We start from the raw sequence: 15,364 nt of genomic DNA, 5'->3' as shown, positions 1-15,364 counted from the left end.
CAATCTCGAGTCAAAAGGTCATGGCTATGTGATTCAATAACATCATAATCAAGCATGAAAAGTTGACAGTCTTGAAAAAAAAAATGTATTTTTGTGCATCCATCTAAAACTAAATACCTACAAGAAAGACAAAATATTGTTCCATATCAATCACACATAAAAATATAAGATATACAGTACCATTTTTTGATATTCATATAATATATAGTTGGTACATTATTAAATCTACCATAAAACCCAAAGGACTTACCTATACAAGTATTGTATAGATGGGACTAATTTATAACCTACAGATGTTAAAAAAGACACCTCATTACTTAAATAAAAAATACCTTTTGCGAGCAGTGGTGAAGAAACTGGTTTGGATTCTTCAGTTTTACTTTCCTCAGCCTTCAAAGGTTGGCTAAACAGATTTTTCCCCTGAAAACTTGGTGCAGCATCACTCCCAAACTTCAAAGCTGATATGGATAAATAAATTCTTAATATCTTAATCATTATATACTAGCAACTTTCTTCAGCAAATCATAAGGTCCATGGGTCACAATGCTGACTGAAGTAATTTGATTGTGGTTTGTTTAGGATTGTGGTTGTGTAGGATTGTGGCTGTGCAGGATTGTGACTCATTTAGGATTATGGTTTGTTTAAGAATGTGGTTGTGTTGGATTGTGTAGGATTGTGGTTGTGTAGGATTGTGGCTGTGTGTGATTGTGGCTGTGTAGGATTGTGGTTGTGTGTGATTGTGGCTGTATAGTATTATGGCTGTGTAGGATTGTGGCTGTGTAGGATTGTGGTTTGTTTAGTATTATGGTTTAAGAATGTGGTTGTGTAGGATTGTGGTTCATTAGGAATATGGCTGTGTAGGATTGTGGTTTAAGTTCTGCTTGTATAGGACTGCAGCCAAAAGCTTGTATGTATAGAAATATGGCTTCAAATTTGTGTATGTATTGTCAAAAGGAATATACATTATGAAGCCTAAAATTAAAGACTTCTCAAATCTAATGTTATAACACACTAATGTGATATGAAGAGTTAAACATACAGACTTTAAATCAGAGAAGCTAGCTTCCCTAAGCCTTTGACTCAGGTGAACTAAAAATTACAAATTCCATATTTCATAGTTATCATCTCCCCCAGGCATATATATACTCTCTGCACTGGTACAATTGCAAAACCATTCATTTTTGATGGGCCAAATTTTCCTTGATTTCATACTATGAACATACACGTAAGCACGAATTCTTATCCTCCAACATGAAAGTGAATAAAAACAAAATTTCATCCCCTCCTCATGAAAGTAAGACCCACAAAATCAGTATAGTTTTTTTTTCACTGATAACATTTGACCCCACAAAAATAAATAATTCTACAGTATTTGAAAAAGTGAAATGAAATTTACTGGTTTTCGGGGTCGAGGTGTGGGTGGGAGTTTTATCATCAGCCTTGAATCCTTGGAATCCTCCTCCAAAGACAGGCTTGGGGGAACCCATGGAAGGCGTGGACTCTGGCTTTGCACCACTTCCAAAAACAATTTTACTTGTACCAGAAAAACTGCTAAAGCCCGACATAGGCTGTCCAAAATTCTGCACTGGGAGAGTTGATGCTTTAGTAGTCATTGTTGTCACAGAGGAGACTGTAGACATAATGGAGGCAGGCTTTCTCTCAGCTACAACAAAATTTTCAGGAAAAAAAAAAGATTAAGCATTACAATCTCACAATCAGATAACTTAAAGGCTGAAATAGCGAGTAAGGAAATACTACCGTTATGGTATTTCATTTATAATACGAACAAAATACACTTTTTTAATACATGAAATTCAAATTTAAAGTTATTTCATGTAATTAGAAACTTTTTTTCATTAGGATTTTATAACTGATTCTATCTCTACTGGTAATCAATTTTAGAATACTTAAAATAAAATTCTCCATGGACTGCCATAGTGAGAAACATTTAATATATAGATTGTTCCTTTCATTAAAATTTTGAATTTGTGGGATAGAGTAACCATGAAAATATATTGATTCCACACTACAAACAAGTACAATGTACAAGTAAATGCTAGAATGACCTATTTTGCGATTGAGTGGTTCTGAATCATGACCACTGTCTGGACCCATCCCATCGTCGTAGTCATCATCATCTTCATCATAATCATCATCCTCATCTTCCTCCGTTCCATCAGTAGACGTAGTGGGTGTTATGTCCTCAAACTCAGGATAGGAAACTGACGACTTCACTGAAAAACGTCATAAGTCTGTCAATGTACATATATTGGTTTATCACGCCTCAGACAAAATTGTTGAAATTTAATTGGTCAGATCTTGTTCACATGATGCCGTGAAAAACAAGAGGCCCAGGGGCTTTATAGGTCACCTGAGTATCATGTAACAACCTTCCAATGTTTGAATTAGGTTTGTGTTTAAATATAAGAATTTTACTTTTGGATGGAAGAAACATTGAATAGCTATGTGGTCAGCCCCGCCTTTGCACCAGAACCCCTGACCCAGGGGCCATAAATTTCAGTTTTGAAAGAAGCATCCTTGATCATCATTATCATACTATTAGTTTGTCTACTTAATACCCAGCAGCAGAGAAAATTTTCAAAGAAATAAAATGCATTTTCACTATATGATCAATAGGGCCCCACCCTAATACCAGAACCCCTGACCCAGGGGCCATGAATTTCACAATTTTGAAAGAGGCATCCTTGCTCATCATAACCATGCTATTGGTTTGTCTACTTAATACCCAAGGACAGAGAAGAAGATTTTCAAAGAAATAATGCATTTTCACTATATGACTTATAGAGCCCCACCCTAGCACCAGAACCCCTGATCCAGGGGCCATGAATTTCACAATTTTTAACAAGAGGTACTGTGAGCAATGCTCACTAAGAATACCCCCCGCTTACCCCAATCTCCCAAAGGGTGTTGGTAATAGGTATAAACTACCTCTTTTCTGAGTGTTGCTACTTCGATGTCCAGTGCGCATGACCTTTGACCCCAAAATCTATAGAGAACATCTTCATCCCATGGGTAGTCCATATGTATGATATGGTGACTGTAGGTGGAAAGGATAACGCTTTAGAGCCCGGAAACCATATTGCTACTTCAATGTCCAGTGCGCCTGACCTTTGACCTTTTGACCCCAAAATCAATAGGGAACATCTTTATCCCATGGGTAGTCCATATATATGATATGGTGACTGTAAGTGGAAAGGATAACGCTTTAGAGCCCGGCAACCATACTGCTACTTCAATGTCCAGTGCGCGTGACCTTTGACCTTTTGACCCCAAAATCTATAGGGAACATCTTCATCCCATGGATAGTCCATATGTTTGATATGGTGACTGTAGGTGGAAAGGATAACGCTTTAGAGCCCAGAAACAATATTGCTACTTCAATGTCCAGTGCGCTTGACCTTTGACCTTTTGATCCCAAAATCGATAGGGAACATCTTCATCCTATGGGTAGTCCATATGTATGATATGGTGACGGTAGGTGGAAAGGATAATGCTTTAGAGCCCGGAAACCATTGCGTCTACAGACGGACGGACGGACAACCCAATTCCAGTATACCCCCCCACAACTTGTTGCGGGGGGTATAAAGAGGCATCCTTGCTCATCATTACCATGCTATTAGTTTGTCTACTTAATACCCAGAGACAGAGAAGGTTTTCAAAGAATTTCTACATTTTCACTATATGACCAATAGAACCCCACCCTAACACAAGAACCCCTGCCCCAGGGGCCATGAATTTCACAATTTTGGTAGAGGGCTCAATGCTCATTATAATTATGCCCACAGTTTGGCTTCTTGATGTCCAGGAGTAAAGAAGAAGATTTTTTAAAATTACACTCATTTTGATGGTTTTTGCCCCACCCCTCAGGCCCCAGGGGGGCAGGGACCACGAATTTCACAATTTTTGTTCCCCTCCACCCACAGATGCTATATGCCAAAATTGGTTGAAATTGGTTCAGGGGTTTCAGAGAAGAAGCTGAAAATGTTCAAATGTTAACGCACGACGACGGACAAAAACAGATAGCAATAGGTCACCTGAATGAATTCAGGTGACCTAAAAAGTATCATGCGAGAAAAATCCATATTGAGTGAGTAATTTATTGTCAGGTTCGACTTGCAGCATTATTCTTAAACCAAAGGAAAGACATTTGACTAAGTTGTATGATATAGACCCTAACATATACAGTTAGACGTCTTTGACGTGATAAATTCGTTACACAGTTAGTTAGTGACCTGATACAGAAAAATAAATGGTGTGAAAAGAAAACCCTTATCGGGCTTGGCGATACGGGTTTTCTTTTCACACCATGTATTTTTGCGTATCAGGTCACTTACTAACTGTGTAACTAAAACTATGGCGTAAGTTGAATCTTCCACTATTGTACAAATTACAAGCAAAAAAGAATATTCAATAAAAACGTACAATCCTGGGGGACTTTTTGCTGGAATCCCATCATGGAAGACATGGTATTTCCACTGTTGGCAAACTGAAACATTGTGTACACTTTATAGCATAAAACTCAAAGGTTAAATTTACAATTAATATTACAAATGCTGAAAAGTGAGAGAATATCATCAAACTGTAAATGATGGAAATATTTTCTCTGTGTACCATTAAACCTGGGTGGCTGTTTGATTTTGCCTGCATGTTGATCTGCTGTCTAAATCCTGGCTGTACTCCTGGCTGTAAGCCCTGATTGGCTGTTTGGCGGGCTCCATTGTGGGATGTGGCACGTAGGATTGTCCTGCCTGGTATTGTGGGCTTCACAGCAGCTTTCATATCTGACAAAAGAACAGCAAAACTTTACAAGAGTTTAGAAATATCAGTAGACAGCAAATACAACTAAATTGCTTATAGAAGATTGATGTCGAAAGAGAAGTCTTTTGTTCCCTGCTAAATGTTATACATGTAATTACATTGTACACTGTAATTGCATACATGTGTCTATTTCATCATGAAATTTTGCATAATAAAGATGACTAAAATTCACAGAAAGTTATTTGGATGTCCCTCTCCTATCCTGCATCTGAATATGCAGTGATTTTTTAAAACTATTCTATAGCAAATATGTGTATTGAAAACAGAAGCTAACACATTTCCATTTGGTCTCAAACACTTTTAGCCTAGAAAGAGGGCTCTAAAATGATGAGTAGTAACGAAAATTGAATGTAAATTTCTGACTTCTAAATACTGTAAACCAACTTTTATTCACAATGACTTTATTCCATGATTTACTACAGTCTGATTAAAACCACCCCCCTCCTCCTTACACTCGTCAGTGTGACCAGTGTAAGGAGGAGGGGGTTGGTTTTAATCAGACGGGATTTACTAGTGATGAACTGTTTCATGGTGACCAATATACAAGAAACATTAAAGGACTGGATTGCAGCGACAAAAAATTCTTGATGATGAGGTTCTCTTGAAAATTTCTCGCACGCTTAGCGGATTTTTCCAAAAAACATGATTTGTAATATTAGCATTTCATTTTTAGCACATTATTATTTATCATTTATATGAACAGAAATTCGATGAATATTCATAATCCACCAATAAAGCTAATGAACATTTCCAGTGCACCAAAACTACCTAATATATGGTATGGTTCCCCCCCCCCCCCACCCCCTGCAACGTGAAATGGGTCAACTTTAAATTCAAAATATAAAAAGGGATACCACCAGAGTACCAAGTTTGATGTCTATCAACCAGAGGGTTCTCAAAATATTGAGCAGACAATATTTTCTTGTATCTAGAATAGTTTGACCTCTGAATTTTGACCTTGTGACATCAAAATCAATACAGGTCATTATCTCATAACATTGAGCACACACTATTTTCTAATGTGCAGGAAAGGTTGACCTCTGACATTGATAACAATTATCTACTTCTTAGGGTTTGCATGTACATGTATAGCAAGTCTAATGTCTATCAAGCATAGGGCTCTCAAAATATAGAGCAGACAATATTTTCTTCTGTCTGGAATAGTTAAAACCTTTGATCTTGTGACCCCAAAATCAATAGGGGTCATATACTCTTTAGAGGGTGCCAAAGAATTAAGTTTGATGTCTACCAAGCAAAAGCTTCTTAAGATATCGAGCAGACAATATTTTCTTATGTCGGGAGAAGTTTGATCCTGACCTGTGACATGACCCTAAAATCAATGGGGAATATTTTCAGAGTACCAAGTTTGTTGTCTATCAAGTAAAGGGTTCACAAGATATTGTGCAGACAATATTTTTGTATGTCCAGAGCAGTTTGATCTATAACCTTGTGACCCAAAAATCAATAGAGGTCATATAACCCATTGAGGGTACCAGTGTACTGAGTTTGATGTTTGCCAAGAAAGTGCTTTCAAAGAGGGGCATAAAAATAGACAAATGCAAAAGATTTTGTGAAGCGTGGTTGCTGATATCAATCGGTAATGATGGAACTGTGGGAGATTTAAGTGGAAAAGAATTCAAGGGTTTTGAGTTAGTTGACATGTAAAATGCAGAAAATAATATAGTGGAAATCTTGCATTAGATGATGCTTTGAACAAGGATAAGACTGGGAATTATTGAACATGGAAAAAAAATCATACAAAGCATCAGAGAATGACACAAACTGTGAAAATGAAAGCAGTGATGATGACAGCATTGTGTTAACAGATTAAAATTACAACAGTAATTAAAATCTGTACTGTAAAAAATAGGATCCATTCCTCTTTCAAACATAAGAAAGGTATACACATAAATAAAGAAGCTGCGACTGTCCATTTGTTGTTTGTCAATACTCGTCTGCAGCAGGGAGTGAAAGCAGAATTTGCATGGTGCACAAACTGCAATTCAGTATTGTGGTTTATCCTAGATAGGGCAACTGAGGTTGAATGAGCTAAATGGGCGAAATAAAAACTGTGATCTATATTATATTTGCATTTTCCACAATATGTTACCAAATCTACTGATACAAACCTGCAGGAGCACGAGGTTTTGTGGGCGAGTTCTGTCTGCTGAGTGCCTGTCGTATCTTCTCTGTTGAAGCTAGCCTGGACATGGACAAGTTCTCTGCAAAGAACACACATGAAAAATGTAAAATGAGAAAATCCTATCTAGCTATCTGTAAAACAAACATGTCAGGGAAACTACCGTGTACTTACCAGGTCTGGTTGATTTGACTTTGATCACAGTTTTCCTTGATAGATACTCGCGTAGCTTTGCCTGTTTACGAGGATCAAGCAACTCGCTTCTAGCTTCTCTCCTGGGTTTTTCGGGGGATTTCCGTGGACTTTCCAGCAAGGAGTCTGCCAAAGATGACAGCTCTGCTGGTTCTCTGTAACAAAGAGAATAGTGTACACTTTTAAATATTTCTATAAAAAAATTAAAGAGAAAACATGAAGGCAAAGTCAGTATGGGCATTAATCCAAAACTGTCTATGATGCAACTGTCAACTGACAACTACCAACACAACTATCTACTAACAACTAATAACACAACTGTCTACTGACAACTAATAAAACAACTATCTACTCACACAACTACCAACACAACTGTCGACTGACAACTACCAACACAACTGTCTACTGACAACTAATTAAACAACTATCTACTCACACAACTACCAACACAACTGTCTACTGACAACTACCAACACAATTGTCTACCCACACAACTACTCACACAACTGTCTACTGACAACTACTAACACAACTGTCTACTCACACAATTACTACCACAACTGTCTACTGACAACTACTCACACAACTGTCTACTGACAACCTCCAACACAACTGTCTACTGACAACTACCAACACAACTGTCTACCCACACAACTACTCACACAACTGTCTATTGACAACTACTAACACAATTGTCTACCCACACAACTACTCACACAACTCTCTACTGACAACTACTAACACAACTGTCTACTGACAACTACTCACACAACTGTCTACCCACACAACTACTCACACAACTGTCTACTAACAACTACCAACACAACTGTCTACTGACAACTACTCACACAACTGTCTACTGACAACTACTCACACAACTGTCTACTGACAACTACTTACACAACTGTCTACCCACACAACAACTAACACAACTGTCTACTGACAACTACTCACACAACTGTCTATTGACAACTACTCACACAACTGTCTACTCACACAACTGTCTACTGACAACTACTTACACAACTGTCTACTGACAACTACTCACAACTGTCTACTGACAACTACTCACACAACTGTCTACTGACAACTACTCACACAACTGTCTATTGACAACTACTCACACAACTGTCTACCCACACAACTACTAACACAACTGTCTACTGACAACTACCAACACAACTGTCTACTGACAACTACCAACACAACTGTCTACTGACAACTACTCACACAACTGTCTACTGACAACTACTCACAACTGTCTACTGACAACTACTCACAACTGTCTACTGACAACTACCAACACAACTGTCTACTGACAACTACTCACACAACTGTCTACTGACAACTACTCACACAACTGTCTACTGACAACTACTTACACAACTGTCTACCCACACAACAACTAACACAACTGTCTATTGACAACTACTCACACAACTGTCTACTGACAACTACTCACACAACTGTCTATTGACAACTACTCACACAACTGTCTACTCACACAACTGTCTACTCACACAACTGTCTACTGACAACTACTTACACAACTGTCTACTGACAACTACTCACAACTGTCTACTGACAACTACTTACACAACTGTCTACTGACAACTACTCACAACTGTCTACTGACAACTACTAACACAACTGTCTACTGACAACTACTCACACAACTGTCTATTGACAACTACTCACACAACTGTCTACCCACACAACTACTAACACAACTGTCTACTGACAACTACCAACACAACTGTCTACTTACAACTACCAACACAACTGTCTACTGACAATTACTCACACAACTGTCTACTGACAACTACTCACACAACTGTCTACTGACAACTAACACAACTGTCTACTGACAACTACCAGCACAATTGTCTACCCACACAACTACTCACACAACTGTCTACTGACAACTACTCACACAACTTTCTACTGACAACTACCAACACAACTGTCTACAGACAACTACTAGCACAATTGTCTACTGACAACTACTCACAAAACTGTCTACTGACAACTACTCACATAACTCTCTACTCACATAACTACTAATGCAACTGTCTGACAATTACCAGCACAACTGTCTAATGACAATTACTCATACAACTGTTTACTGACAACTACCAACACACCTGTCTACTGACAACTACCAACACAACTGTCTATAGACAACTACTAGCACAACTGTCTACTGACAACTACCAGCACAATTGTCTACAGACAACTACTCACACAACTGTCTACTGACAACTACTCACACAACTGTTTACTGACAACCTCCAACACAACTGTCTACTGACAACTACCAACACAACTGTCTACTGACAACTACTCACACAACTGTTTACTGACAACTACTCACAACTGTCTACTGACAACTACTTACACAACTGTCTACTGACAACTACTCACAACTGTCTACTGACAACTACTCACAACTGTCTACTGACAACTACTCACAACTGTCTACTGACAACTACTTACACAACTGTCTACTCACACAACTGTCTACTGACAACTACTTACACAACTGTCTACTGACAACTAACACAACTGTCTACTGACAACTACTTACACAACTGTCTACTGACAACTACTCACAACTGTCTACTGACAACTACTTACACAACTGTCTACTGACAACTACCAACACAACTGTCTACTGACAACTACTCACAACTGTCTACTCACAACTACTCACAACTGTCTACTGACAACTCCTCACAACTGTCTACTGAAAACTACTAACACAACTGTCTACTGACAACTACTCACACAACTGTCTATTGACAACTACTCACACAACTGTCTACTCACACAACTGTCTACTCACACAACTGTCTACTGACAACTACTTACACAACTGTCTACTGACAACTACTCACAACTGTCTACTGACAACTACTAACACAACTGTCTACTGACAACTACTCACACAACTGTCTATTGACAACTACTCACACAACTGTCTACCCACACAACTACTAACACAACTGTCTACTGACAACTACTTACACAACTGTCTACTGACAACTACTAACACAACTGTCTACTGACAACTACTCACAACTGTCTACTGACAACTACTCACAACTGTCTACTGACAACTACCAACACAACTGTCTACTGACAACTACTAACACAACTGTCTACTGACAACTACTCACAACTGTCTACTGACAACTACTTACACAACTGTCTACTGACAACTACTAACACAACTGTCTACTGACAACTACTCACAACTGTCTACTGACAACTACTCACAACTGTCTACTGACAACTACACACAACTGTCTACTCACACACCTGTCTACTGACAACTACTTACACAACTGTCTACTGACAACTAACACAACTGTCTACTGACAACTACTAACACAACTGTCTATTGACAACTACTAACACAGTGTAAACAATTAGCACTTTAAGTTATTCAGAGTAAATCTTACAGTAACTAAAATTTACTTTTCAAGATCTTGAGTTTTGAAGAATCAAGAGGTCATGAGAATAGATTTGCTTATTTACATAGGGAAACTAATTGAAAGATTTCTTTGAGAAATCAAGTTTGAGACATCAAGGGTCATCTGCGTGTTTAATTGAAAACCAGTGATTTCTGCTTACCTTGATGTGTCTGGATGCCTCCATGCTGAATTCCTGTTGTACAACTTTAACTGTTTTAGGTGACTTTCTAACTTATCCAAGTGATTCTTCTCACGTATAATCAAATTCCTGTTGCTCTTTACCACCTGATAAATTCCATCAGTGGTCGGTCTCTGAATTCTGAAAATATAATCCAACATTTACTACAAAAAAGACCTTTTTTTTCAATAGTAAAATCGTCAACTTCTTCAGCTGAAACTGAGACCTCTGAATTCATGTATATTCAAGACAGTTAAACTGAGTAACACTTACTTATGATCTCTGCCTCATTTTCATTTAAAAGGAATGTATTGTAATAAAACTCTGATGAAATGTGAATTTGTCTCTGTGTTAATGTGACAGATTCATATTATACATGTATATTTTCTCCAATGAAATACATGATTAGATAAATTTTCAATTTTTAGCAGCATGTCCCAAAATTTATTTCGTTTTTTAGTCATTGCAAACAGAAAACATGTTTACGTTTAACTCAAATATCTATCAAACTTGCAATCATCTTCAATTCCCCCGAGAGGGTGATAATACAATTGAGCGATATCCAGTGAAATTAATGATGTCTTTGAAGCGTTTGAATTAGGTAATAAATAACAAGTAAATAAAGCGTTTAAACTGATCAAGAAATACTTGAACAACATGGGCACGTTTGATTTGAGTTACATGTTTTTAAAAAATGTGTATTTCATAACACTGGTGTTGAACACGGGTTGGAAAAGTATACTCCACTGACGAATCTGAAGTGAAATGCTTGGGCTAATAAAGTATGTCGCCGATGCCATTCTGGGCCAGAAATTCAAATTTACATGAAAGCTTCCTGATATTTTGTTAAAATCATGGCCCCCAGGGGTAGGGTAGGGCGACAATAGGGGATCAAAGGTTAACATGGGAATGTTTAGGGGACATCTTTAAAAATCTTCTCAAGAACCACTGGGCCAGAAATTTACATGAAATATTAAGCTTCCTGATATAGTGTAAATTCAAGTTTGTCAAAACCATGGCCCTAAGGGTAGGGTGGGGCCACAGTAGGTGATTAATTTGCAGATAAAATTTTGGTCTGGTAAAATGTGATTTGGTCCAGTAATAACTCAACCATTACTGGACCAAATGTCCAGTAACTACCAGAAGACCTTGGGAAGCACTGCCATGCATTTTCAAAAATAAAATTGATTTTTTATATTCACTTTCTCCTAGTTGTACACACCCCTGTCTATTTTTCTTCCTGTTCTGATACTCCTGCCATTCTAGGTCCAATATAGCATCAACATCCCTGAGACCCTGATCCAATAACTGCTGTTCCTGCTGTAGATTTCTCATGGTGCTGAGACTCTTAGGGTCCAGGGCTTTGTTCCTCATCAACTGACTATACTGGGGATCAGTGTTAAAGCGCTCCCTCATCTTACAATCCTCAACCATGGCAAAGGAATCCAGACACAGGCTTTTCAAGTCTGAAATTTCTTTACTCTGCTCCTACAAATAAAATGTTGCACAAGGTTGAAGATAATACTGATATGCAGCAGAACATGAATTTCTAACTTCACTTGACAATTTGTATTCCTGATAATGAAAAAGTATATATAGATTAAAATTTCAAATTCATTTACAAAAAGATTATAAAGGCATGTTATTTTCAAATAATTCTCCCTAAACAATAGCATGAAACCGTGACTGCTACTACAGTACTTTGCATCATGATATCCCCATGGCCCGATTAAAAAACACTTGAAAGAGAAAATCATATATACCACATAAAACAAATCAATATTCCCTCACAAAAAAGTTGCAGGGGATAGTGATTTGCCTGTGAATGATTGCTGCCAGCAAAATGTCGTTAACACTATATACATGTAGGAAGTTCCATTCCAAAATATTCTATTTTTTTTTGTTTTTGGTCTCATACTTGCTAAAAAGTTGGAAGATAAAGCAATAACAAATGTAATGACTTCTTGGGGGTCAAAAGGTCATGTCATATGTAGGTGGGAAGGTGAAGATACCTACATTTGACTGATCATTCAATATACAATGTATATCAAATGTTTGAAAAGGGTACACAGTTTGAAATGAGGCCATGTTGTGAAGAGATGCATTGTTTTATAATCAAAATTCCTTGTCACCTTTGTATTGGTTTTGACGTCTACGCAGAAGTTGCTGACCCCCACTGTTCTGTTTCGGAGTTCCTGCATGTCCTCCTTACTACCAACAGTCTCCTTCAGATTTCCAGCACGCTGTCTGAATTCTTGCAATTCCCTCTCAAAGTGTGCAATCTTTAAAAAATTAACAACACAGAATGTCATCATTAAAACAAAAGAATTTATCATTCATGGTGACTTACTTCAAATAAACAGAACTTTCACTACTTTATATATTATTCCATACATGATCTGTTTTTCATACATTCTGTGTTTCCGAAAGTTATGTACTATTTTAGCATCAATAATAATATATTAAATAGTACACAAGTTTCCACTCACCTCTTCTGCAATTGATGCACTGAATGTGTCATTTAGAGAATCTGATGTCGAGCTGCCTGTCAAAGCTTTCTGAGTATCTGAGAATTTTCAATATCATGATCATTTACATGTAAATATGTAATCTATTTTACTTTTAGCAGTAGTATCTAATCAACTGATTCTTCTCAGCGCTAAATCAAAAAGCAATACATCTATGACCCCCCTCCCTTCACATAAGACAAAATACTAATCCTTTGAAACAAAGATTTACTTTTATCCTAAAACCACTGACCTGCTACAGGCATTTTCTGAACAGTGATTGGCTTGCTTCCACTCGACTCCTGTTTTTCAGCTGCTGGAGCAGAAAGTGGCTTGGCAATGTTCAAATTTTGAGTTTTCCCTGCAACAGACAGACCCTGTACTGGAGCACCAATGGTTTGTTTTGGTGTCATTCCAGTACCAGTTTTAGTTTGAGGCTGTGGAGAGGAAGCTGCATTTGCTGCAGATTTAACATCCCCAAATGATGGCATCACAGAAGTCGGCACAGATTTTCCCCCAAAGACTGGCACAGATGGTGCTGAAGTGGTCTCAAAACTTGGAATTGCTAATATACTAGTTCCAACAGCAGGTTTACCAGCAGACGATGCTGGGGCTAAATTTGATGGAGTTGTCACTGATGTAGAACCAAACTTTTGCAAAGCTGATGTTGCAGTTGATCCAAAGCTCGATTGAGTTGAGGGTGTTGGTGCTGCTGACATTCCAAAAGTTGGTGTAGTTGATACAGCAGAAGGTTTGACACCAAAGCCTGCAGCAGTGGAACCAGAACTTCCAAACATAAAAGCTGATTGCTTAGAAACTGTGGATGTTCCAAATGCTGGCTGTGACTGAGCTGTAGTAGTTGTCGTGCTGCTAACTGGAGTTCCAGATGCCACTTGGGTCTGCCCTGGACCAGAAGATGATACATTGGATGAAGAAAAGCTGAAATTAAACCCGGTGTTGCTGGCAACTGAGCTCTGTGAAGATAAAGAAATATTGCTTGTGGATGTTACATCTTGGCTGATCGAAGCAGGTGTAGAGGCTTTAGTGACAGTGGCATTAAAACTGAAATTGGTTGACTGCCCTGGATTAAAGCTGAACTGTGATGGAGCAGCTGAAGTGGCAGTAAATCCAGTCTTTGTAGCAGTTGTTGCTGCCGCTGTTGTTGGTGCAGAAAGGGCTGTTGCCAGGAAACTTTGTCCTACTTTAGTTGTTGCTGTGGAGATCTGACCAAATACTGACCCAGTCGCTGCACTAGATGAGGGTGTAGATGATGTTAGACTCAAACCCTGGGGAGACGGTGCTCCAAATAAAGACTTTCCAACAGAACCAGAGGGAGGAAATCCAAACACACTAGCTTTAGAGACTGAATCCTGACCCTTGGAGACAGATGGGCTAGCAATTGGCTGTCCTGCTTGAGAATTTGGTCTTGCCTCTAAAGGAGCTGCATCTCTTTGCAATGAGCCTGTAAAATTATTCAAACAATCAAATATATTGTAATATATTCAAAGAAAACTCACATTACATATTAAAACCACTAATATTATGTGTACAATTTTTTTTAACATCAACAAATGTATACGAGGCAATGATACCTTGAGTGAGTTTGGGTTTTCTGACAGGATTTGCTGGCAGGGCCTGAGGAGGCCGAGTGATTGCGGGAACTTCAGTGTGACTGTAAATCATATAATATGTAACTAGCACCCCCTCTGTAGACAGCAGCATGAACATTGGGCTAGGAGGGTGACTTTGTTCTCCTGTAATAATTCACATGTTTGGTAGTTCAGAACATGTATAATATGATTCCTGAATCACATCCATAATTAATACCATCATTCATATCATAATAAGAAAAAAAAAATTGTATGTGAATACTGAAAAGTGCTTCAATCTGAACCAAAATGTCTCAAATGATGAACACACAATTTTCAATTTGAAAAGAACATGTTATGGCAAATCTTACTGGGGAGAACATGTTATGGTGTATCTTTCTGCAATTATAACCCCCATCCATTTTCTCATCAAACTTCACTTT

The 15,364-nt window shown here is 38.0% G+C and overlaps 1 protein-coding gene across 1 annotated transcript in view; it reads right to left on the bottom strand.

Annotated features, from left to right (window-relative positions):
• LOC125679516 (nuclear pore complex protein Nup214-like) overlaps nucleotides 1-15,364 on the bottom strand; it is a 36,525-nt gene that overhangs the window by 11,252 nt on the left and 9,909 nt on the right. Inside the window, exons 10-22 of the mRNA XM_048918788.2 lie at nucleotides 14,925-15,086; nucleotides 13,586-14,794; nucleotides 13,315-13,391; nucleotides 12,958-13,107; nucleotides 12,048-12,313; nucleotides 10,808-10,966; nucleotides 7,154-7,326; nucleotides 6,969-7,061; nucleotides 4,633-4,802; nucleotides 4,444-4,507; nucleotides 2,067-2,234; nucleotides 1,397-1,663; nucleotides 333-458 (exon numbers count right to left, since the gene is read on the bottom strand). Coding sequence (XP_048774745.2) covers nucleotides 333-458; nucleotides 1,397-1,663; nucleotides 2,067-2,234; nucleotides 4,444-4,507; nucleotides 4,633-4,802; nucleotides 6,969-7,061; nucleotides 7,154-7,326; nucleotides 10,808-10,966; nucleotides 12,048-12,313; nucleotides 12,958-13,107; nucleotides 13,315-13,391; nucleotides 13,586-14,794; nucleotides 14,925-15,086 — 3,084 coding nt within the window. The remainder of the gene's footprint in view (nucleotides 1-332; nucleotides 459-1,396; nucleotides 1,664-2,066; nucleotides 2,235-4,443; nucleotides 4,508-4,632; nucleotides 4,803-6,968; nucleotides 7,062-7,153; nucleotides 7,327-10,807; nucleotides 10,967-12,047; nucleotides 12,314-12,957; nucleotides 13,108-13,314; nucleotides 13,392-13,585; nucleotides 14,795-14,924; nucleotides 15,087-15,364) is intronic.

Source organism: Ostrea edulis, chromosome 2 (assembly GCF_947568905.1).
Source record: "Ostrea edulis chromosome 2, xbOstEdul1.1, whole genome shotgun sequence".
Taxonomy (NCBI): Eukaryota; Metazoa; Mollusca; class Bivalvia; order Ostreida; family Ostreidae; genus Ostrea; species Ostrea edulis.
The sequence above is the reverse complement of the archived record's forward strand: the minus strand, read 5'-3'. Positions and strand labels throughout refer to the sequence as shown.